Raw genomic sequence first — 26,435 nt, forward strand, 5'->3', positions numbered from 1 at the left:
AAATGCCCCCATTCAAATTTGCTTTGAATCCTAATGCCCCACCACGCTCCAAGTTCCTTTTCGTATTGATTTTTATGCTCCGAGTCCGCTGTCGATAATTAAAAATTCATTTGGCCTGCTATCCTGACTGACTGGCCCCCCGAGGTATGCAACAAAAATGCATATAATTAAAATACATCCACAGGAAGTGGGAAACAAAGCGAGGGAATAAAAACCCTGGCCCACACGTACACCCTCTCATTCCCATACTTACACACACCTACACACATACCCAAATGACATTGGCCAACAATGCCGAACAGCTAAATGTCCTTGCTGCAGCAACGGGTAACTCGAAGCTCGGAGCTGGGAGCTGGAAGCTCGGTACACGGAACCTGGAACCCGGAACACAGAGCTCTCGTTGCCTTTATGTCGATGAAATCCGCTCAGTTGCTTAATCTGCTACCAGTCTGCTTCCGCTTTGGGTTTCATTAAGGCCCACGGGGAACCAAACCACATTATCCCTGCCACTACCGACCACCAACCCTCGACCGTACATTTGCTCCTGCACTTTGCTGGGGGAATTAAGGTGCCCACAGATACCCACAACCGACTCCAACGCAGGATGGAACGCTGCTCCGTCGAATTAGCATAACCAAACGTCGTAATGAGTCCTGTTTACTTGCCCATTTCCGGTGCGGTTCCAAGGGCAGGACATCAACCGAAGCCGGATGGAGCGGACAAACAAACCGAACTCAATCTCCTTAACACAGGGAGAAAAATCTACAAGCTGGGAGGATATCAGAAAGGGTTTCTTAACTAAGAAGGAATTTTATATCCCATTAAAGCTTTTCTTTAATTTTGTGCCATTAGTTTTGCTTTGTATCTGAATATATCCTTCGATTTTTTCCAGTGCACTCCCACACACTCTCGCACCCAATTTCAGGCACACACATTAAGCTAAGCCCCGAGGCTCCAGTGCCTTGTGTCTTAGTCTCTAAGCTCTCAACTCACTGCGGTGCGCCTTGTCCGTGGGATCTCGGCGCAGAATGATGCGCCGCTTAGATGCACAAATCGGGCCCGAATCCACGTCGTGTATTACGATCCTTATGGCCTCGCCGTCCATTGATGTCTGCCGTCGCGGCGCCTCCAAATCCTCCAGATTGGGGCCCGTGAACGAGGCCATGGGCGGCGGAATCGAGGAAGGCGGCACAGCCGGCAGAGCACCGCGATTCTGAAGCATCGCTATGTCGGGCCTGGGAAAGAGTTTTATCTTATAAAATGAATGATTTTGCTTATGATTTATCATATCATCATAATATTAAACATTTTAAAGGTTTTTAAAGCCCTGAAGTTTATAAAAAGTTAACACTTACAGCTGCGAGCCGCGTCGCCGCATCCGTCGGTCATCGTCGACGGTCAGGACGGGGCTTCCCTTATCTGGTGAACCCGGCGAGTCATCGTTCTGGATATCCTCCGAGGGATGTGGCACCCGGAACGAGGGTCTCCTGGATCCGGGCAGCTGAATGGGAGGCATGATTCCACCCTCGCCAGGCGACCTCTGCAGCTGTGTGGCAGGCGTGGCGCCACCCTGCGTCAACCCGGGGGCAAACACATCATAGGCGGACTTCCTGTGGGTCAAAATAAGATTGAGCAAGGTTTTGGCCACCCCTTAACACCGCCATTTTACCTGCGTGGCATAGATGGAATGCCGAGGCCCGCACCATCTGCCCCCAGGCCCAGCGCCGGCCCACCGCCGCCCATGCTGCCGCTTACGGGCCCGGTCTTCATGTCGTCATCGTAACTGTGCTGCCGGGCAACCCGCGATCCCCTTCGCGACTGCATCCGTGATAGGGGAGCACCGAAGGGAGGCTGTCCATCCGGGCCATCGCCCCTCGGCGGACTGTTGGAGCGACTGGGCGCCATGCTGCGGCCACCTTTCAGTTGCTGGAAAATATTTTTAAAGGATTTTTATTGGAGATCCTTTTCTAGAATCTTTAAGGGCATTAATTTTTTCCCACTTACCCGTTCCAACTCCTTGAGCGAGGCTGGCGAAACATCCGAGTGGCGTCGCAGCTCGGGACTTCTCGGCGGGGCGAGGGCGGCACCATTACTGGGCGCCAGCGTTTGCGTGCTGCTGCCCAACTTGGCGTCCGAGTGCCGCCGCTGTAGTGCCTCCAGCACCGGGACGTCCAGCATCGAGTCCGTGGAGTCCTGCGGAATACAGACCCGGGAGGCCATTTTCCGGCGGCACACGCTGCAGCGCCACATGGTCTGTGGAAGCGGAAGGGAGGGGCGGGATAATCAATTACCATTGCTGTGGCAACGTGGCATCAAGTATACGCAGCGTTAATTAAAAATTTCCAGCTTAGCGCTGGAATCTATTTGCGGCGCACACGGCGCCCGCTAATATTTATTAGTGGCCAGCGAAAAAGCTCAAGAAAACCCATTATGTTGGGGCAGCGAAAATAAATATTAATTACTTTCAGAACAAAACTTTTCGCCCCCTTTGGCGTCGAGCACGTTGCAGAAAAATCCTATTTCCAGGACCTCCCACACACACGCAGAGAAAATGGGGGACACAGGTGCGCCTGCATCATCATCATCATCCCCTCAAGTCCGCCTCGCTGCATTTTCCACTTCCTTTTTCCGCGGCACGCCCGCACAATGCTCGTTACATTTCCACCTGGCTGCTGATTCATTTTGCCCAGCGGCTTCAATCGTCATGTGTGTCACCCCCGTCCTTTGCCTCCTTCCTCTTATTTCCCCTACCTTCCCCCTATATTCAATGGCTGCCCTGGCGGAAGCTGCCGCCATTGTAATTAAGTCACTGCACGGGCAGAAACCACCGAAAGCTGTCAACAATCCGGTTGTAAAGGTAATCAAAACAGTTTACATTTGTGGCTTATAATGAATTGATTTTTTAAGTTGAAAAGGAGAGTCACTGAAAGATCTGGAAGTTTAAAGATTTTTCTGGAAGCTCTCTTTGATAGTTTTCCCAGTTTTCCCAGTTTTCCCAGTTTTTCTCCGTGCAGCTATGCACATGGCCAGCACTGTACGGAGCAGCTGAAACTAGAGCCCGGCTCTGGTTTATTGCCTCTGTGCTCCCCAGTTGCGTGCTCTGTAATTACATGGTGCTGCGGCAGTGTGTGGCTGCCAGTTCATGATCCCATCGAGAAATCGACTGAAAAGTTATTTCCTAGCTGCCACAGCAACGTCAGCGAAGAGCAGCCAACCAAGCTGCATGCTCATGAAAATTTAAGATTTATTTTGCGTTCATCGCGTATGCAAAGGCAGGCGGAAATCGATATTGATGTGAAAGGGCCTTAGTCTAAGCAGGAAGTCGGGCATGAAGCAGCAAATAAGCCATGCAACATTTTCAAAATAATCAGCAGCACTCACGGAAATCTATCTTGAATTCTGGCTTGTCAATCTTGATTTGTGCTGCCTTTTAAATCATCAGAGATTATAACAATTTTATTATTATTTTGCTTAGTGATTTTGAGGAATATTTTAGCCACTTAAATCTCTGGTGGCTTGAAAGCACTTTGGTGTCCAAATCGGTGAGTATATAAATGTGGAAATGTTTATTTTAATAAGTAGTCTTTTAGGTTTTAAGCAATGTTGATGTTACTTAGCTTTCACATTGCTTTAGCCACCTCAACTGGTAGTTTTCCCAAGAGGAAGTTTTTGTTTTGAAAGATTTTTGGTGTCAAAAATAATTGTCTATCAATTGGAATGTGTTTGAGTTTTCTGACAATAAAACGCAACCAACTCTTAAGCTTTCAAACCGAATTAAAGATGGGCCAAAGTATGTTCAGAATTTTGCATCGGAAATGCAAACTTCAGTTGAGTTTTGTGAACTAGAAAACAATGTTCTCCTTTTTCCAGGTGACTCAAATCAAATTCCCATTTGGCATCGGCCATAACCAGAGTTCCTGAACAATCGAATGCCTGGTTAGTGCCTAGTGTTGTATGCTCTAAATGATTATTTCAGCAGCGAAGCCTCCGCAAGTCCAGGAATGAGACCACAATACACCACCATACACCCGGCTCCTGCTCCATTGGCAGACCCATAATTACACTGGGTGGGTATAACAGGCGGTTGCGGGCCTGTTGTGTGCTGTAGTCAACGCCCATGAACATCAATTTCAATTAGCCAAAGTGGCCAGGTTGACAGACAAACGTTAAATTTTATGTTCAGGGCGTTGGCGTGGCTTCTTGACAAATTACCACAAGTTCGGGTGAAGACAATGTTGCATGGTGTGGTTATCAATGATCATTATGCGGCAAGTGTTGATAGGAGATATACAGGAGGTACCGCAGGGAATCCGAGGAGGAGGAGGAGGAACTGGAACAGGACATCAGACAAGTGGAGCCCGCTGCCGGGGGATGCCATTTAATCTCGTTAATTCGGCCTTTATCTTGTTAATGTCCCGCGATGAATAGGCCGCAGTTAAGCCCAGTTGGCCATTGTCAACGGACCCCTTTGGCCACCGCCAGTAATCTAATTTATGTGCACTGACCCATGCCTCCCCCACTGACCGACCACCCACGCAGTCATTATCACGGGGGAAAAATTGAAAATCCGTGCTTTGTTCTCGAAATTGAGTTAACAACTTTGAAATTCTGAAAACTATTACTTTGTTTTTGAATTGAAACTGACAGAATACCAATTTTAATCAAATATCAAAGTTAATTCGTTTGTTAAAGTTAAAACAATGTTAAAAATGTTTATCAGAGTTTTCCTGCCACCTGACGAACTTAAAAGTTATTTTCAATTTTAAAAGCTATTTCCATATTTAGAAAACCTTTCCCCCAGTGCTTGTCACCCTCCACTACTTTCTTATTAATGAAGTGCCGCTGCGGCCAATGTTTATTTCTGCCGCGAAGAGGACGCGACCATGGCGCAATGCCTAGTGGCCCGGAAGGTGCATCCTGACCATCCCAAACCCTTTACTTGGCATCCCCATAACTTACCGCATCCTCGTGCTCGTCCAGCTTGCTGTAGCTGGCGCAGTCCTCGCACACTCGCTGCTGGCACTCGAAGCACGTCTTGTGGTAGTCGTCCGGCTTGAAGGACTTCAGGCACACCCTGCAGGCACCGGCCCTTCGTCCTGGCTCCTGCTTGGCCGCTGCCCCGCCTCCACCAGTCGACGTGCCGCCACCGCTGCTGTTATTATTGTTGTTGTTCAGACTGCTACCGGAGTCCTGCTGCTGCTGGCTTTGATAGCTGGGCGAGCCGTAACTGCCGCTTGTATCCGCATCCGTCGGCACCAAAGAGGGGCGTGGCGACATTTTATTAACTTTGAAAAGAGAGACAACGGAAAATGCAGGGTGTTATGTAATCAATTACTGAGGCACCCAGCCAGCCAGCCAACCAACAAAAACCCCTTTGGAAACTTGTTGATTTTCCGCTGATTGCATGGGCTGACCCAAATGCAATGTGTGGCTGTGTGTGTGTATGCCCCAAAGCGGCACACTCTCTGTTTTCTATGCTTAATTTGTTGTCAGCGCCCATAATTTGTTTGGTCTGCAAATTGCCCCAGCGACAGGCAGGCAAATGCAATAAATAAAATAATAATCGGGTGAAAAGGAAATTTCTGACAGCCGTCGATACTCATTAAAGGGGATGGCTAAAAGGTAGGAAGTTAAGTTGGTAAATGGCTGCTAAATCGGATAATTTCGGATTGGTAGATGTTAAAAAATAAGTCCAAAATAGCAAGAAATTAATATTTATAAGTTAAGGTGGCAAAATAGTATTAAACTACTAAGAAACTAGAAGCAAAATCGATAAATATAAAAGTCTAAGCACTTTAAAATTAATATTTAATAATCATAAAACTTATTAAGTAAATATTATTTAAAGAAACATTTTCGCTGAGGGAAATGCAAATAAAAACTTGACAGACTTTATTATGAATTTCTCCTTGCCACTAAGGGCACTCTCTTAAATTACATAAAATCACTTATGCAACATTTGATTTTTCTAAGTGAGTTTCATTTTTGCAGCGGAAAAACCTGACAAACTGAAGCCTTTTCCCCAGAACTGGCGCACATTTAAATGATTATATGCTTTGGCAACGTGTGTGTGTGTGTGTGTGTGTTTGTGTGTTTTATATATTTCACCCTTGAGAAAATGGTGAAAAGTTTTATGCGGCCCGGAAAAAGTCGCGGTGCATTAGTCACAGTCATGAGACAAGGACAAAGGCGGGCTTTTGTCGTGCGCCTTGCATTGCTCATACGCACAGTTGCACCTTGTGCTTGTTCACCTTTCGGCAACTCACGCTTGACATTTTCAGCCGTAAAAGTGGCAAAGCAAATATAAAACAATGCCAGAGAAAACCCAGCGAGGAAAAACCTTTCTCCCTTTCTGTTCTATTTTGTTTTAAAAAGCGATTTCACCCACTCAAGGGAACACTCAGGTGGCATGAAAGATAAAAGAACTGCGCAACTATTAAAGTATTTGCAAGTTTTTTCTGCCCTTAAATTATGTGTCAACTCTTGACTGTGGTTGGCCACAAAAAAAAAGAAATCTGGAGAACTGCCAACTGGCGCTGGAGAGCACTTCTGCAGCTGCATCCTTCGGAGAGTTCAAAGGGACACAAGTACAAAAATATTTGCCCAAATTATGTGCGCAAATCTGTCTCGCTCTTTTACGACCCTGCTAAATAAACATCGTGAAATAAGATTTCATTTCGTTCTAATAAATCGAATGGCTTGGCCTGGCTTGGCCATAAAATCAACAAGCCACAGCTTTCGCTTAGCTGGTGGCCAACTAAAATGTGATAAAAATAACACAAAAGTCAACACAACATTCTCGTGTTTCCCGCTGTTTCCTTCACTACCACTAAATAAATACAGCAGAGCTCAAGATAATAGTAACATAAGATGTTATTTTACTGGAAGAGAAAAATCTAAAAAATTGGTATTGCTTTTAGTTTCGATTCTTAGCCTAAAACTTCTTACTGACATCTTAAGCTATCCGTATTACATTTATCTCTTAGGACATGTTATCTTGAATGTACTACCATTATCTTGAACTCAGCTGTAACTGCCATACTAAAGCTGATGCTGAAACAGAAGTCACCGATTTTTATTGACTTTGTCGCAGCATTTATGGACCCCATAACAATGACTGTGTGAATGTCGATGACTTGACATTGCAGCCAAGCACTGACCCCTTACATTATTCAATATGCGATGCAAACGAGCGTGAGAAGCAAATATTGCGTATACGCACCGTTAGCCGCCGAATGCTCATTGCTAAAACTTACGTGCGCTGGCAAAAACAGACGCAAAGTTTGCACAAAGTTTAGCAAGCAGCTTTACGGGCACTTGTATGAAAATTCATGCCATAAATTCGCATGCACTTACGGCAAGGATAACTGAAAGGATAACCCAGCACACACACACACACTTAAACCCTTATGCTTATGTTACATATGTATATATATGTATGTACACTTACCTTTGTCTGTGACGGTGAGCAGCGAGGAGGAAATCGTAGCCTTCATCTTGTTCAGGGCCCCCGTTTGGGAGGCCCCGCCACCCGAATCCGCTGCATGCTGCTGCCGCTCGCTGGTCTGCTCATCGGTGGCCACCATCTGCGGAAAATAACAGAGGAAAAGTTGAGAAGGTGAGAGGTCAGCGGGCAGCGGGCAGGGCTAAGTAAATGTGGATAAATATTGGTGTATCGAGCTGTGAGTTTGATTTGCGGCAGCTGTAAATCTTTATTCGGCTCTTGGCTGGGTCTGGCCATGAACATAAAACCTGAACCAAAACGACGAGATTATTGGCTGTAGTAATACACGGCCACGTTGCCCTCATTCATCAGCTAAAAGTCCTATGTAACTGTCGGTTTTAGATTTTGATTACGGAGGTCTATGGGAATTTAAAGGAATTTACTGGATTAAAGTTGTGATGCATATTAAATTAGTCAAGGCAGATAAGAAATAAACAAAACCTAGAGTAGTCGGCATATTTCAGTATTTGCGTCATTACAAAGCCAAAAATGATCATATCATGGAAAGTTATATCTTGTTGAGCTTGTTTTTCAATCTATTTTCAAAATATCCAAGTGCCATTTTAATCTGAGAAAAAAAAATATTTTTTGAATTTTTCGAAAAAATGATGATGGTACCCCTTACAAAAAAGTGAAATTTATCAAAAAATTTAGTTTCCGTAAATCATTGCCATACCCACATAGGAAGTTTGCTTGGGTCGTAAGTTGCACAAAACAGTCTTTCTTTTGGTTCTGCGACTTCTTTTGACAAAGTTATAAGCATAACACTGGGGAAAAATATTGCGAATTTTACTCAAAAGTCACAATTTTGCTTTTCAACCTAAAATATCAGTATTTTCCTCATTACAGAGCCAAAAATGATCCCAACATAGAATGTTACACCTCGTTGAGTTCGAAATTAAATTCCCCGTCGAACTGTGTACCACACTCAAAAAGTAAATTTTTTTAGATTTTTTGTACATTTTTATAATGCGAAAAAAATGTGAAACCGGTCTGACCCGATTTCAGGCTCGAAATATCAGTATTTTGTCTATAACAAAGCCAAAAATGGTCGGAATATGGAATGTCATACGTCGTTAGGCTTGTATTTTAATCTTTTTTCAAAATATTTAACTGTCAGTAAAATCTGAAGAAAAAATATTTTTTCCATTTTTAGAAAAAATGATGATGGTACCCCTTACAAAAAAGTGAAATTTGACAAAAATGTTCATTTCCGAAAATCATTGCCATACGCACATAGAAAGTTTGTGGGGGTCGTAAGCTGCACAAAACAATCCTCCTTATAGCTTTGTGTCTTACTTTGAGAGAGATATAAGCATAATACTGCTAAAAATATCGCGAATTTTACTCAAAAGTCATAATTTGGATGTTAAGCTTAATATATCAGTATATTTCCCACGACAACGTCGAAAAACGTCGGAATATGGATTGTCATACCTCGCCGAGTTCGTAATTAAATTCCCCGTCGAACTATGTACCACACTCAAAAAGTACATTTTTTGAGATTTTTCGTAAAATTTTATGAGGTTCAAAAAATGCGAAAACCGATGTGTCCCGATTTGAGGCTCGAAATATTAGTATTTTGTCTATAACAAAGCCAAAAGAGGTTAGAATATTGAATTCTATACATCGTTGAGTTTGTTTTTCAATCTATTTTCAAAAAAATCAACTAGCATTAAAATCTGAAGAAAAAAAAATTTTTTCAAATTTTCGAAAAAATGATGATGGTACCCCTTACAAAAAAAGTGAAATTTGACAAAAATTTAACTTCCAAAAATCATCGCCCCAACCAAATAGAAAGTTTGTACGGGTCGTTAGCTGCACAAAGCAATCCTCTTCATAGCTATGCGTCTCATTTTGGCAGAGATATAAGCGTAATACTGGCTAAAATATCGCGAATTTTACTCAAGCGTCATAATTTGGATGTTCTGCTTAAAATACCAGTGTATTTCCCACAACAACACCAAAAATGGTCAGAATATGGAATGTTATACCTCGTTGAGTTCGGAATTTGATTTCTATGATTCTCAATTGGTTTGCACTAAAATCTTATCGAAAATGCAAGCATTGGTTGTCTCATATTTTCTCCTCAAAGTGACAGTATTTTGTCCATAACTTAGCCAACTCAATTCACATTTAAATACACATTCCCTCTTTCTTTTAGGCTAGCATGATAAATCATTTTCCTATCCCAGAGCTTAACTAAACTAGACGAATATTAGGATTAAATTCCCAGGCCAAGATCTGAGTTCCCTGTGCGTAAGGTTATTACCCTGATGTGCCTCAGATTTTCTCAGCTTTTTTTCTGCCCAGTCATCACAGGCACGCAGGTGAAAGTAACGCGGTGCGTTTTATTTGATTTTTCTGGGTTCTGCTGGAGGCGTCTGAAGCGCAACAAATTGCCAAGAAATCGTAAAGTGTGGCAAGTAATTTTTGATTAAACAACGGAGGACCAAAGGCAGAATCCGCCAGCCGGAGAGGCTTTCAAAAATTGCCGTCATTCTTTTTAATGCACACAGACTGTGAGAAGGGGGGATTCACCGGGCTTAGCTGTCTGTGTGGGTGTGGGTTTGTGTATATATATGTGTATATGCCAGGGAGAAGAATAACAATTGGAGGCGACTAGTCGACCAGCCGAGCCCCGAAAACATAAGTGCTGCTGTGCTCTGTCAGCATTTTATGAAGTGGAAATTTTCTATTTGCCAAAGCGCCAACGAAACCGGAACAAACTGCCGCACAGTTGACTACACAGGAAACAAAATGAAGAACTAGATTTGAAGTGCACTGAAAATAATAATGTATATACTTTTGAAACTATGGGAAGGGAATAGAGAGAATACAGTAAGTCATTGCTAAATTATTTCGAAAGTTAGTGAAACTGCAATTACTTTTGTAGATAGTAAAATCAATAGGCCTTTAAAATATTTATCGCTTTTCTAATCACTTACTTACTTATTGTTTTCTTTAATACACATGCTAAAATGTCTGTTTAATATTTAATCAAACAAATTATAATATTTTTCGCTATGCATGAAGGACTTTCCATATAGTGCAGCCTTCTCGTTCGCACAGCGCAAATTACGCTAAGTGCTTTTGGCTGCAGCGTTTTCGGTTGCCTACCTTTCCAAAGGGGGAAAAGGCTTTAGGGGGTTAAGAGGGGATTTTCGGGGGACTAGGAGGAGCCTAGGTGGTCAGGATCCAACTCTGGCAGGAACTAAGCGGCATCTAGTGTCAGATTATGGCCGCTTTGTGCTCGGGCTGGGCTACATTTTTGATGATGTCATTTGATGTCGGCCTGGTAATATTCATGCTGCGGATTTATGGGCTCCTTTGCTCCTTTCATTTTCCCTGCCAGCTTTTGCGGGTAACCCATGAAATCTTAGTGTAATGTATAGTTGTTTGTTCGGAGGTTCGGGGGTTGGCGCGCCCTTTCCGTACTAAGACCCTACTACAGCCCAGAAAAACCCCACTTAATTTATGTGCTCAGGTGTCTGACGCCATTTTTCTTGCACAAGGGTAAACTACTCGGCATTCCTCCTGCACAGCTCCTCGCACAATTATTGCCGTGTTAATTTTGTCATTTATTATGATTTTTTGCTCTGCCGGAGTCTGGGTCTTATGGCCCGAAGCCGCAAATAGTTTCATGTTTAGTGCCGAAAATTATGTGTTGACGTTTAAGAGCTGCTGTTGCCGCCTCCATGAGTTTTTCCTCACTTTTCCACTCGCTTTTCCCACGCTTTTCCACTCGCTTTTGCCGCACCACACTACCATAATAAGGCGCGCAATATGTGCGCCCTTTATGGCCGCAAAGTATGCTACATAAAACAGCAGTCAATGCGGGGGAAGAAATGAGAAGAAAGTCGGTCGCCATTGGGGAGAAAGTTCTGCCTTGTCTGCGATGAATGAATGCGTTTGCATTCCGTGAGGACAGACATCCTTGCAGCCGGAATGGAAATCAATAGCAACTGAAATGAAAGCAGCGAGCAAATACTTTGCCACTTAAAACTTGCCAACAACTTTATAACGAATGTCTTACGGAAAACCTAAGGACACGTTGGAAAATGTCTATATAGACTTATTAAGTTTGTGACATTATTGCTGGGACACTAATTTATGTATTTATTTTGTTTAGTTTTCCACATTTAATTGGCAATCAAACTTATTACAAAGTAAATTCTCCCTTTGATTCATTCTTTCTTGGCAATGACTTTTACTACATAAATTTATCAATAATCATTGTTACTTTTAATTTTCGTTATTTTGTCGAGTAAAGTTCTATTAAGCTTATGTTTTTCTGATACTAATTGGATTTTTCCCAATTCGTTTTAAATTATTATGCCAGGAAGGGGAAGTTGAAGTCTTCAAAGGATTTAATTGCTAATTAATGAAAATGTTTTCCTACAAATAAGCAGATTACCATCAGTTAGAGTGGAGTACGAAATACCTTCTGTTTTTCCTCGTGTATTAAGTAGTTTCTGGGGCAGGCACGTGCTTGTCATTGGGCTCAAGGCTTCGAGTTGCCTGTTGCAACTTACAAGTTGCCAGCTGCCTGTTGCTGTTTATGGCCTGCACCGAGGCACAATAAAGTGCAGCACACAGACAACGGGGCCAACCGACTGGGACACGTGTGGTCAGGATGGAATGGCCAGTATGGAATGGCCAGGAGATGGCATGGCCGAGATGGCATGGCTGAAATGGCATGGCCAGGAGCTGTCCACAGGCGAGTCCACAGCTAGACACAGGCAACCGCAAGCAAATGTGTAACGAGCCAAGTGTGGCAGTTGCCAGGGAACTTTACAGCGGCAGGACTATTAAGGAAATTGCTGCAAATAAACTGCAGGAGGTCGTGCAGCCACCGAGCAGAATTTCAGCACCATTGATGCCCCAGTGAGCGTCCTTTGATGTCCTGCGGTCCCTTCGCATTTGTCGCCAAATTCCAAATAGCCCGACGACTGGTTGTTAGGCATTTGAATGGCGAATAGAAAAAGTTTGCCAAATCCTTTTTGCCAACGGACTTGCTAACAGACTGTCAACGGCTCATCATTGTCTTGAGATGGGTTCCTTTCTGGCTAACGGCGGAAGACTGAAGTCTGGCGAAGTTCTGCTGCTTTGATTTTGTGCTTCATTTGGTCTAATCAAACTTGGCGAAAACACAAAAATCTACAGCATTTAGTTGGCTGGCATTTGCTTGTTGTCAGCCGGCATTCTCCCGGCCTTTAATTTCCAACTTGGTTTTTATTAACTTTGCAAAGAATTTTGTGCCAAACAGGAATTTCTACGGAATTTACACTCTTCGAAGGCTTTTCCGTTTTCGTTGCCGTTTTCTCCTTTTTCTGTGTTATTTTTGGCTTCACACGCCCACTTGTTCATGTATAATTTTATTCTTTCATTTTTCCCTTGCCCGACCATTTGCCGAAAACAATTTCCGCATTATAAAAAAAGGGACACCAACCCGAGGCAGGTGCTCGGCAGGATAATTGAACCACTTCGATTGCCGCCAGTCCGTTTGCGTTTTTATGTGTATTTTTGATATTTTTCGGGGGCTCATCAACAAAAGGGGCAAAGCCAGTCAGGCGGGCAAAGCATTTAAAGGGCTTTTTAATTAAAAAGTTTTGTTTGCCCTTCCGCCGGGCGTTTGTTTTTGAAGCCTGTTTGAAAAGGTCGTAAACGATTTCAACTCTCCCTGCAGCCGATTAATGTATGCAGTTCTTGAGAATGATATTTACCATTCCTGTAACTCATCTTTAAATATACCCCTTTAAAATCTCTAGAAGTAATCTTAAAGCTCTGCCACTAATTGGCAATAAAGAATGCAGCAAGAAGTTTTTACTGATTAAAATGGAAGTGGGGAATGGGCACTTCTCCGGCAGCCGGCAAATGAATTAAAAATTCGGTTTTTATTGCATTTCATTTGCTGCTCATTATCATCAGGGAATAATTAAAGAATCACAACCGGCGAATGGAAATGAAATTAAGCATAAATTACGAGCTTCTGCCAGTGACAACAAGGCCGTGGCAGTGATTTATATCTACGATATATATATATAGATATATTTTTATATTCATTAAAAATCGAAGTGTCACTTACCTTCTTCATGAATGACATCACATTGGTGGGCAACATTTTGACGCGTTTTTTGTTGCTTATTTCCTTGGCTGAGAATCGGTTATTCGTTCGTTTTCTGTTTGTATTTAAAGTGCAATTAATCATGCATCCGCCGTGTTGGACGTTGCGTATACGTTATGTTTGCTTTGTTCTGGTCGCCAGTAAGCCGCTTTAAGTCATTTCGATTTCGATTTGGATTGTTTTCGTTCCTCTTGGCCATATTGTTTGTTCGTTCCACTGATGGCCATTTTTCACTGGCCATGTAAATAGGCATTGACATGGGGATATTGGCATACCAGCATTCTACATGTTGCTCCAGCTCCAGCTCTGGTCTCTATTCGATTGATTTATGTGCGGCTCTAGTTTCGTTCTTGGCTTTTAATTAACTTTGGCCATAATTCACAAGCGTTATTATTGCCGCCGGCTGCAGCTGCTCCTTTTTTGGCGGAAAACATGGAAAAGTACAACCGAGAAAGAGGCGGAAAATTATAATTAGTCATTTGGTAGTAGGAGAAAGTTGCACGCGGCGCGCTTAAAGTGCTCAACTCACGGACGTGTAATGGTCTGCCCGGCTTACACCGTACTTAGCTGGGCTCCATAAATTTCCCTACGATAACCATCAACGGCGTTTTTGGGTTTTCCCGCTACCCATAACCAAGCTATAAGCTCGCACTCTTACACACGCTCTGGCACATGGGGAAAAGTGGTGAAAAGTCGAGCGGCAAAAGTTTATAAGGCGGAAATAATGTGTCGCCTGGCATGCAAGAGTCCCTTTTCCATTGTGACCTGTATGGTAAGTTGGCCCTGCTAAGTGGGTTAGCAAACGAAGCCTTAAAGTTAACATCAGAAACTGATTTTCAATAAGTCCCGTTAGCCCAGTTAAGCTCTAATTTAAGAAAGTTGCTTATAATCCGTTTAGTTCCTTAAGAACTATAACCCTTAATTTCTCTTTAATTTTACTAGCAAAAAATCCAAAATTAAATCTTTCAAGAACTGAATATTTCTGTTTATTTCCCCTGTCTGAATGGCTGCTTTGTTAAGCTCTTTGGCTGACTGATAAGCTCTAGACCATCCCCATCAACTAGTGCAATCAGAGTGCTTTGGCCAGCTTATCGGGCGTTCACTGCAGCCGGGATGTTGTAGTGCACATAAAAGGGGGAACTCTGAGCTGGCTTTTCTGTTTGCCTGCCAATGGAATTATTAAATGAAATGACCCACATAGCAATTCAATTGTCGAGCTATCCGCTCGATTTGAGCTGCATCGGTCTAGGGATATATGCGACTATATACTGGCATTTGCAATTCCCATTGCCCAATTCCCAATTCGCATTGATGTTGCCGGGACAACGGATTAAAAGCGAAGGGATGCCGATCAAGTTTGAAGTTGCAAACTTTAGCCAAGTCATTGGCACAGAATGCAGTTAGTCGAGAAGTCTTCTTTTTTCCTCCTTTTTTGGCCATTGTGAGAGCATTTGAAAAGTTCATAAAAAGTCATTTGAGATAGTTCTCGACATGGGGAATGTGTCCCGACTTGCCGACTCGCCAAATGAGCTGGCGAATGGCGGGCGAAGTTTTAAATTGTATTTTGGGGAAAAATGAAAATTAGTTGCCGCTTGAAGCTGTCAAAATGCCAGCGACAGGACATGCATTCCGCGCACCAAAATCAGGACGAGCTTGATTTTCGGAGAAAGATCTTACAAGTGTTTATTTGGGGAAAGTGGGGAGGGGAAAATTCGGGTGGAAAAGCGACGACAGGCTCTCGTGCTTACACAAGCTTAGCGCGCAAGGATGTGCTCATAAATTGTAACTTTCCGTCGCCGTTGTTGGTGTTGGTAACAAGCATGAAATCACATGAACACACACACAAGCGCACACAGAGGACGAGGGGCTGCATGAGGAAAGAAGGCAGCTGGATGCTGCCTGGCAAAGTTCCAGCCAACTTGGTCGGCTGTAGTTGGCACCCAGTTAATTAGCGCGAAATTGGGAGAATGAGTTTCCGAATCGGGCTCTGGGCTTAGCCCAAAGTGAGTTCGCCCCCGCAGGCGAAGAGCCTTCGTCCTGTGCATGCTAATGAAACTGATCAGATTGCCATTAGCATTAAAGGTCAGTGTGTGTGTGTGTGTGAGTGGGTGAGTGTGTGCTCGGTTGGAAATAATACATGCATTAAATAAAGTCCAACAAGATTTATCACCCACACGCTTAGATCCTGTCCAGGACCCGGGACCCAAGGACATCGCAATTGTCACGCACAGGCAAACAAAGCTCGGCAAAACAAAACCTAGGCCGTAACCAAACCGAATCGAAATTGAAACGCTCGAATATAAAATAGAGGCAAGTACACATAGAGAAAAAGCGAGTTTTAATATAAAAGAACTACAAAATGGTATGAGAATACTATCCTTAGACCCTAGACCCTTGGTTTATGTCCCTTCATAGCCAAATCCATTTGCCTTTCGTCTAACATTTTTCCCTGTGGATGCCCAGTTGGTAGTTTTTTGAAAGTTTATTTCCATTTTCCATGTGTGGGCTGCGGCAAACTTTCAATGTCCGGCGATTTATTGCGACTAACGTCACACAGGGTGTCAAAGTGAATTGTTATGCCGGAACGTGCATGGGACACAAATTAAGTGCAGGCCAGTCCGAAATAAATGGAGGAAAAAATACGGCCAAAGCAATTCCTCAGCCAAATGAAGCGCAACAGCTTTTGAACCATGAAAAAAAAACAGGGCCAAGAGCAGCATCAGGTCCAATTGCAGTTGAGGAATCGCAGCGCAGTTCATAAATAAACCGGACAGCAGGGGGCATTGCTGGGATCACCAGAATCGCCGGCAGTCGAGAGCTGCGAAACCGAGCTCATGAATGCCATGAATGAGGCGTTGTCAACAAAGCCAAGCGATGGGGGATTTCCCCGGCGAGTCTGCAGATTACAAACCCGGAGACCTCCTCTTTCTCCCTTTTTGCTGCCTTGTTGCTCGGCTTGTTAACACACTCCGTGCTTGGTTGCTGTTGTAAGTTGGCTGCCAAAGGATGGGGCTTCCAAGGACCAGGGACCAGGGACCAGGATAAGATGAGTGCCGAGTTACCCACTCCATCTTCACATCTACTTGAGGTGCCTGACTGTGTGTGTCACTTGAAACTATGAAGAATCATAGTTTATCGATCTGGTGGAAAATTAATTTGCCTTAGCGAACAAGCGAAAGTTTTGAGGGGAAAACTTTGGAGAGCAGGGGAACTTTCCACAAGCGACGGGACAATCCAATGACACGGCCAGGATGCTTTTCAATATAAATTCTGCGAATTATAAACTTTCAACTATCTCACTAGTAGAGAAAAGCGCTTTTCTATGTGAATATCAATTAATAAAGTTTAGTCAAGAGGAAAATTCCATTTAATCAAATTGGTTTTACTTCAGTTTTAGGTAGTTCTTTCTTAATATTTAAGCAAGATGTCTCAAAATATATTCCTCTTCATTTTCAATAACAAAGAATCGATGAAATGTTTTACAAATCAAACTAAATTTCCGCTCAGTGCCTCTGGCACAGGCGACATTGTTGAGCAAAAAGGATTTTTAATGAACCTGCGACCGCGGCCTGTTTGCTTTCGGCCATCAGAGGACAGCAGGACACCACTACACCAGGACAGCCAAGTGGCAAACGAACGGGATGTCAACGCCATGGCTGGCTAATTGACAGAGACGGGCTTACTTGGCGGCTACACGATCTTGTCGGCCGTGTTTCCTGCCTCCTTGAAAATCCTTGGAAAGGTTTAATTGCTGGAAATAAACAGAAGAAGTTCGGTGGGGGGAATGGGATGTTGTGGGCTGACCGAACAGATTGCTGCCTCTGATTCTGATTGTGAATCCGATTCCGGGCAGCACATGGCATCACTCCCATTGACATGGCCATTTCCATTTACAATTTCCCCAGGATTTTCGCCATGCAGAACACGTACGCTGAGAAATGAAATAAAACTACGCCCACTGGAAACGCTGAGCTTTTCGCCGGAGTGCAAACAAAGGCTGGCAATCGTTTAAACTGCTGCCAAACTCAATTATTCAAATGGCAAGTGGGAGTAGGGGGCGTGACAGAGGCAGTTAGCAGGGAGTAGGGGGCGTGGCTCATGTGCCTCAAGTGGCACTCGCTTTGCGGTCGCACACGGCGATACTTGCAACTTGACGTTTAATCAAAGCGAAAGCAAAAGCAAAAGCAAAACCAAAAGCCTAAGCAAGAGTCCTTCAGAAGTGGCGCATGCCTCGATTTGCTCTGAAGGAGCTCCGTTTTGCGGTCGGGCCACAAAACAGTTGACACGTCGCTCTCAATATCCTGTCGACTGTATCCTGACTTTCATCTTAATTGAAATCGAATCAAAGTGTTTTCACTTTCACAAATGAAATTGTCTGCTGCACGCATTGTTCGAGTTATGTTTTTGGCCAACTGTTGCCACCAACTAATGACCTGGCATTGTGTTCGGCTCCGGGTTTTACACTCAATTTGCTGGTATTGTGGCTTATTGTTTCATAAATTATTTATTAGAAAATTTTATTTGCTTTCGGTCTCCGTCTCTAGCTCTGGCTCTGGCTCTGGCTCTTTTGCTTTCGCCCTGTTTGCTCTCTTGCCTCCCCCTGGGGAATTGGCCCGGCTTTGTGCGACGATATTTGATTATGGACTCGAACTGAAACAGAAACTGAATCTGGGACATGCCATGCACTTCACAATGTCAGCCAGCAACCAGCAGTTGCGTGCCACGATTTGGGCCATCGGATTATGGAACCAATATTACTGGTCAGAAATGCTTTCGATTCCTCCTCCTCCTCCACCACCTCCTACTCCCACTCCTTCAGATCTGATTACACAAAGCTGGGAAGCTGGAAACTTATTGGACAACGGAAACCCATCGTTCCAATGCAGTGTCCTACAATCAACATCAAACGACTGGCGAGTGCTTAGCAAATATTACGCATTCGCCCTGTTTGATATTAGGAGGAATTAAGCATACGCCCTGTGAACATCAGACATAACAGCAGAGAGAGAAAAGTAATGGCAGAAATGTTTTGTTTTCTAAATTTCCTCATCAGATTTTAGATTTAGTCAATAAAGGGTCCTATATTCCTTCTATACTAAGGCCTTTGATAGTCGAAAGTTCTTCTTAAGTATTCCATTCTTGGACTTGTACTTTAAATTTAAATATAATCTTTAAATATTAGTAAAGCTTAGTTAATCCAAATTCCTTTTGAATAAAAATATGAGTATTTTCCGTGAAGAGCAATAAAACTCGGGCCAAATGTACTTGATATGGATATGTCCACCCCTGAGCTCGCCTACCGCTCATTAACGCTTTGTAAAATGTGCAGCTCGACGACTATTTTCTTGCATGACAACACGCAATTGTGCCACGCCCCTTTCCCACAGTCGGGTGGCAGGTGGAGGCATCGCATTTTGGCATTTATGATGTCGCGCCAACGTGGCAACTCATTAGGAATGCGTGAAATTCAACACAGTCTCATCCGCATTTAAGGACGAAGCCAGGACGTAATTGTCACTGTGTCGTAAAAGCAGGGAACTGCTACTTAATTTCCTTATTAGGACATCATTCCCAAGCATCCCTTGATTTATTCGCGTTGGAAAAACTTTATATTAATTACGCACGGCTGGCCTAGAAAATTAAATCAAACGGAGCGGAGAACAAAAAAGTGAGCGGTATAAAAACCGAACCTCGTAATAACAAAACCCCGGCCAGAACCAGACAAAAAGGCTTAATGGCCGTTAAGCGATGGCACGACCGTTGAGATTTTTTGGCCAGGATGGGAACTGGAGAGCAAAGTGACCGCAATTAATTAACCACAAGGCGGCGAATGCCGCTGGCAATAAAAAATAATTATAATTATTTTCAGCAAGTGCTTGCAAAAAGAGTCCAGATACACTCGTAAAACAAAGGATAACAAACTGGATTCATTGTAGAATTAAGGAGAATATAAATTAATATGAATTTAAGTTTATTCTTAGTGCTTGTATTTATTTTACAAATTTCTAACAAAACCATTTATTTTTCTAAGGATTAAAACTTGATTTATGGAATATGATTTATAGCAACAGAGAGAGAGAGTGAGGGAAAGCCATAAATTTGACAAGTGTAGAATAAGAAAGGATATATATTTTGGGGTGGAAAAATTCCCAAAAATAAAACAAAGTGCTAGGCATTCATTGCGTAATTAAATGTTGGCCCAAACCGAACAGGGCTAAGGTTAAGCCGACTGGCTGTCAAGGCCCGGCCTTTGAGCTCGAACATATTGCCAGTTAATTATTCAGCACATGCATGAAGGATGTACCAATGTCAATGTCAATGTCGAACTGTCGGCCAACTAAACAAGCCGTAAAAGCAGCTCAACGGCCTCATGAACTTTTCCAGCGCATCTAATGCGAATTCAATGTCGTTCTGGTCGTCCTTCCTTGGCCCGCCTCTCTCTCTCTCTCTCTCTATACCTTGCCAGCCGCCTTCAACACAACTCGTCCTTGGAAGGACGACCTCGTGGCCCGTCAGCAAAGTCAATTAAAAAATATGAGCACAAACTAAATAAATTGTCATAAATATGCAAAAGAGGACAAAATAGATTTTCTGCCAAGGCTGTCATGGCAACCTGGATTTAAGCCATTTGTTCTAGCTTGTTTTCAGCATTATGCATAATCATGTCTACCATCGATACGCACATGACGTGGGCGTATGGGCGTATGGCTGTCATTATTGTTATTACTCGCACTGTCGTAGAGCACTTGTTGTGCTTACTTATCGCACCGCACTCTCACACGCCCGCACACCCATAACATGTGTCTGGGCTGTCGCAGCTGTCTGTCTGCGGTTCTGCAGGATCCCATTTCCCCGGCGCCTTCAGCTGTCTCCATCACCGGATCCCAAGCCCATTTCCACTCCGACATTCCCTGCATGGCAGGCAGAGCCCTGTAAATTGCATTGCAAGTGCTTGGCTTGGATACACGGAGGAAAAGGGCATGAAATCAGGTCAACACTTTGGTATGTTTCCATGTAAGAATTTCTTTTATTTCAAGTGGAGTATCGGAATATAAGGCAACAGATAAATGGGCATCTATTCCGGATGCAAATTTGCAGCCTTGATTCTCTTGCAAAATTTAACAAATCTGTGTGTGGCCGGAAGGTCAAATGTCAGACCAACAGACAGACAAATATTTAATTCCCACAATCGCACACAATCCCCAGCCCGGCCAGCTTTGCCCTTTTGCCGTTTTATTATTTATGAAATATTCAGCACTTATATTCATTAATTTGATTGCGATCTGAATTGATGCATTTTTCATATGGTCTGGCAAATTGGTTTTAACTTCCTAGTGAAACTGAACGAATTGAAATGGCAAATTGGGCTAATTCGGTCTCATGAAGCACTAATTATACGCGATTCCAGCTCCGATTCCACGGTCGTTTGTCTCTGTCTCTCCGTCCTCCGGATGTATTCAATTAAATCCGCGAAAGTGAAGGACCCCGCAGGCGATATTGATTACAAGGTCACAAGGAAAAATCAACATGAATCCTGGTAATTTATGACAAATCGAGCTAAGTAAACACCATGCTGCGTTTGATGTTTTTCTTGTGTGTTACATATTGCGCATACGCCGCATGGCCAGTCACTCACACTCAGCCTCAAGTCATTTTTCATGATAATGTATTTAACATACGTATTAATCAAAGACAGAGGGTGGTTATAGGGCGGTGTGGCATACCGCAGCGCAGGCATTCTGCTATTATTGAACCCCACAATTTAAATTGATCCGCCGGCAATAGCAAAGCAATAATTGCTGTGGTTTGGCTTGCCAGGACGCCGCACAGATACAGATACTGGAAGACGCCAGCCGAGGCCATTATTCGACCGCACATCCTTGCCAGGACTCTCAACTCCTCTCCTCTGCGGAATGCCGCAGGCATCGCATATTGTTTCGGGCCCCCGATTCTGCAACTCAAACCTAATCATCTGCGCACAGTAATCCCATCATTTGTAATGCATACTCTCTCGGGTTTGGGGAGGGAACACTGGGGGAAAAAGTGCCTTTATTTGCGTATTTATTTGTCTTTATAATCAGAAGTTGTATTTCTTCAATCTTGCATTAGGATTTATCAACTTTTTGTCCTTAGAAGAAGTTCAGAATCATTAAAATACATTTATTTTCTCAGCCAAATCTTCCTTCAGTATTTTAAAGACATTTACTTCATGATTTTGCAACCTTCTTCTTATAGTTTCGTTATAAAGGCAACTCATAACCCAATATGTTCCTGTGTACGCCCAAAAATACCGCAGTAAGTTGAAGTTAGGCCTCTCATCTGGCCATTGTGGCAACAAATTACCTGTGCGATTTGATTTCATTTCCGTTCTGCTGCCACCGCCTTCAGCTTCATCCACAGCCTCTCGGATTTGGGAATTCGACTAGGGCTACACACCTACAGTTCCAGATCCTTTGCCATCTAAATCATCATCAGCGTCGTCGTGGAGTCGACATCATGCTGCTCGATTTGTTGGGCGCCGTCGATGTGCATTCGGTTTTTTGGCTTTCGATTTGAAATCGGGCTGCGTGCTTGGAGCTCTGCAAGGATATGGAGGGAGAGATGTTGCTATGAGCATGTCCTGGCATTAGACAGCTGTCGAATGTGAAATGTGGGGCATAAATCAAATGTTATGCTCGCCAGGGCGGAAACTTCTGGGCCTAAACTGCAATCGGGCAATAACCCATTTTCAAACTCATCAATTTTCATTCAATTGGAATCAATCTAGGTTATAGTTACTGAAGAGAATACAAGCTTATTTTGTAGTTTGAAAACCTGTGTTAGTTTCTCAGATTAAAGCTTTAAGTAAATTTAGAAATATGCAAATTTAATTGAGAGCTTTTGACACTTTGCATTATCGATTCTGCTTGAATGGACCCTCGATGGAATGCCCCCTCCATTAATACTTTATCACAACAGCTGACTTTTCCCCATTTACTCCGAGTACTAAGTACCTACTAAGCCCCCAAAGTGCAGAGAAAGTATATTTCTATCATAAATTCGGCTGACTTGGAAACTTTTCGACGGCTGCGGCATTTGCGGCCCTGTTGCTGTAGCTATGTGTATATACTAAACATTATATAGCTATATATATATATATATGTATACTATAGCTGGATCTGAAGCCTTCTTGTGGCTGTTGTCGTTACTCTCGTAATTATGAAAGTTGGCCAACTGGGCTGCGGTCGCGCCTTCCCTGGGGCATTCAAGTTCTGCCACAATGCTCCTCCTTATTTTGTTGCCCTCAACTATGCAACAGCAAATTGTATATGCGGAAATTGAAGGACACCATGGTGTGGGCATATTTTTGGGCACAGGACATCCTCATTACGTCCAAGTGGCACATTCAGAATGCAGAATTGCTGTGGCCAAAAACTTTCGGACCGACTTAGAGCTGCTGTTGAAAGTTTATTTAAATTAGTAAATGAGAATTGTAGTTGTTGGCCGGAAGTTGTCGATGTCAGTCGCCGACAGCTCGAAAAACAAGGGCATAAATTACACAAAGGCAGCTGTGGAGGCTCAAGTCCAGGACGAGCACCAAGACCAAGTCCATTTTCGACAGCATCAAAGTCACTCAAGCACACGGGCGGCCATAGCCGAAAAACTTGGCCCAAAGTATGCAAAAGCCAGGATGGAGTGAAATTATGAAGCACTGCCAAATTCGTTCAAATTGCCAGTCAGTCAGTCTGTTAGTCTGTTAGTCAGTCACCCAGCCAGCCAGCCAGCCAGCCAGCCAGCCAGCCAGCCAGTCAGACATCCTGGACGTACGTGCTGGGATGTAGATCTCGGGGAAAGTTAACCCTGGCCACGCAGCCACTTCACTTCGATCCCCTGCTAACTTGTTTTTGTTCAATCAACAACAGGGCTATATTGCTATTGCCAGGCATTGTCGGTGGCCTTCAGCGCCGCTGTCGCCCGCTTGTTTGTCTAAGTGAAGTGAAGTGTGCCAAAGATATTTGCGCCCGATATGCGTTCAGGCATTTCGGGTTAAGGCCCTGCTCCCAGTTACTCTTTCAGTGTCAGCTTTTAGTTTTACACTGCCAGAAAAGGGAGCATAAATGGCTTAACATGTTATTGGTTTTGAAAGGCTAAGAGCACTTCTCAGAGAAACTGCTTAGACTAATTAGATTAACAAGCAGAACTAAAGTTAAAGAGTTATAGAATTACTTTCTCTACTAGCTTATCATACATCATTTTCAGTGTACTACCAACGAATAGGCAAAAGAGCTGCTTATGGCCAAATGACTGTATCACTCAATAGCCAGAATATGACAAAGAGAGTACTTTGGCCTGATGGAGCAATAAGCAGCCTGGCAAACAAGTATTTCACTTACAACGCCGCTGTCTGTCTAATGAGCCATCCTTTCAGCCGGATTTCGCCTCCTGGCAGCGGAAGAGCACCGGACACACGTGTGCCTTTGATTTGAATGCGACAAAAGAAATTAGTTCCAAGTGCAGGGGGGTTATGGGGCTGAGGCAGTGTTCATGCTTCAAGGATTATGTGAAACAAATACAATCAGGCGAAAAGCCATTTTTCCTTCGTTTTTCTTACTCGTTTTAATAGCTTGTTTTGAAGTTACAAGGACTTGAGTTGTTCTTGAAGTCTCGAGGGCTTACCAAGGGAAATGTTTAGGTGTCATAAAATATTTTACACCACAAATCATGCAATTACATTTTATATTGCTTTGCTTTAAGGCCTCCATAGACTTAATAAAAACTTGGTCTGGCTTTGGTTTTTGAACACTTTTCGTTGCAAATTTATGATTGATTCTGGAGGAGAGCTGACTTTTTGGCCTGTTTCTGAATAGAAGATCTTTAAGAATTTATGAAAATATTGTTATTAGTAAGTCAGCATCTCTGGTTGGCAAACAAATACTGCCAATTTGTTAGGAAATCTTTTAAATCCTGCAAAGAATCCTAAAAGATACAGGAAATGTATTCCACAGAAGGCTTTAGAAGCCGAAGAAGCTAAAATTATTTAGTCTGCATATGGCAGAGAAATTAATAAATTCCCAGAAACGGCGACGACCATCGAGTGCTAAGCCAAGTTTTTAATCCAATCATAAGTTATTAGCACCCACTCTTTCCGAGCAGGAAAAGCTCAAAGTGGGAATAGAAAAAAAGAAAACCATTCACTTGTAGAGCGTTTTTTGAGCGACATTTTCGCCATGCGAGGACGGCACAAGGCAAAAAAGCTTGATTCATGGACCGCACTTTTTCCTATGGTCCAGCACTGAGTTGTAGCCAACATTCAACGAGGCGTGGATCCCTTTCGGAATCGAGTCCCTTTTGATGGCCTTTGTGGGTGGATGAGGACGTGGCTATAGATGTAGATGTGGATGTGGAGGCTGTGCGTTGACGGCAAGTTTCACAAATGATTTCACATTTTTGCATAAATAAATGTCAAGTGTGCGCCGGAGCATGCGGAGCGTTGCTGACAGTTTTCTAATAAACCCGAAGGGAGAAAGAAAACAGGATAATCAGCGCGCACGACAGGGATAAAGAAACCGGAGCAACAAGTTGAATGTGTGGTGTATATATCCCATATCCTATATCCCATATCCCTCTGTGTGTGTGTCCACTTTAGCTTAGCAATAATAATAACCTTGGCTGCCATGATGCCTGCCATTTTTCAATGTGTGTGTGTGTGTGCTGGAGCTTTTCCCCATATGAAAATGACAATTTCCATTCCTCTCGACACTCGACACTCCGGCTGGGTGCTATGGTTATTTTAGGATTTCCCAGCAACGTTGGCAATTTTAATAATGTTTACTCAAGGCGTAGTCTTAGATCATTTGGCCACGTCCCTAGCTCCCTCGATCCTTTGCCTTCAAATAAATAATAATGGAAAAGCAGGAAAATAAAGGAAAAGTGGCCAGGCTGCAGGACTCGTGTGTGCAGCGAGGCATGCCAAATGACAGCTGCTACCACAACAGTTACTCAGCTTGTAAATGGAAAATGCCAGGAGCTTAATAAGCGGCAGCAGCAGTGTCATCAGGCCATAAGATGCAGCACGCTATTGCAGCGGAAAACTGACAATTCCGGGTCAGCCAGCTTGCTACGTGTGGTTTTTTTTCTGTGTCTCCGGGTCAAGACATTGGCATTCCAGCCATCGCACCCATTAGACCCATAATTTATATTCCACACAAACAAAAAGGGGTTCGTTCCGAAGCCACATTATCCCTTTGCCAGCAGAAAGCATTTAAATAAATACCACTTTAAGCTGCCACTTGCTGCAGCTGCTGCCTAATGAGCGGATTAAAGTGCCCCAATAAAGGTCCTCGCCGCTTCCTGTTCCTGGGAATGTTTCTCCGCTCTCCACTCTAGTTGCTTCTGGGAATATCCATCCATGGCTGCAGCACAAAGTGCCGCAGGAACATCAACTAGTGGAAGGACTTCTTCTGGGAAAAACAACATTGCTTGACGTCTCTGGCAATCAGATATTGAAATCGAATAGTCCTTGAAAGGCTTTGAAGTTCTCGTTTATGTAGAAAGGAAAAGAGTTTTCGGCAATCAGATTTCGAAATCTAATATTCATTTGCCATCGCAAGGGTTTCGTTTATGTTGAAAAGAAACTTAGATAAAAATGCTTATAGTTATTCTTTTACTTATGAAAATCCAAGTCTTGTCTGCGAATTTTCAATCATTATTTAAAAGGAAAATAGTCACATTCTGTTATAGTTAGTTTCCATGAAAATCCACAGTACGTATGAGCAATAAGTGCTTTTTCCCTTTCGTTGCCAATTTCCCTGGCAATATTTACAA

At 43.3% G+C, this 26,435-nt stretch overlaps 1 protein-coding gene across 3 annotated transcripts in view; it reads right to left on the reverse strand.

Moving 5' to 3' along the window:
• LOC108107868 (regulating synaptic membrane exocytosis protein 2) overlaps positions 1–26,435 on the reverse strand; it is a 58,976-nt gene that overhangs the window by 22,697 nt on the left and 9,844 nt on the right. For 2 of the 3 annotated variants that reach the window (XR_001772452.1, XM_017215646.2), the window contains exons 2-9: positions 21,975–22,210; positions 13,593–14,046; positions 7,451–7,586; positions 4,960–5,285; positions 2,005–2,253; positions 1,670–1,926; positions 1,356–1,610; positions 994–1,235 (exon numbers count right to left, since the gene is read on the reverse strand). Coding sequence is in view for 2 of the 3 variants with exons in the window: in XM_017215646.2 (XP_017071135.1) it covers positions 994–1,235; positions 1,356–1,610; positions 1,670–1,926; positions 2,005–2,253; positions 4,960–5,285; positions 7,451–7,586; positions 13,593–13,715 (1,588 nt within the window). In the remaining variant the exon portion in view is untranslated. The remainder of the gene's footprint in view (positions 1–993; positions 1,236–1,355; positions 1,611–1,669; positions 1,927–2,004; positions 2,254–4,959; positions 5,286–7,450; positions 7,587–13,592; positions 14,047–21,974; positions 22,211–26,435) is intronic. The other variant, XM_017215647.2, reaches the window with a different exon arrangement.

The sequence above is a fragment of the Drosophila eugracilis genome, unplaced genomic scaffold (assembly GCF_018153835.1).
Source record: "Drosophila eugracilis isolate 14026-0451.02 unplaced genomic scaffold, ASM1815383v1 contig_2088, whole genome shotgun sequence".
Classification (NCBI taxonomy): domain Eukaryota; kingdom Metazoa; phylum Arthropoda; class Insecta; order Diptera; family Drosophilidae; genus Drosophila; species Drosophila eugracilis.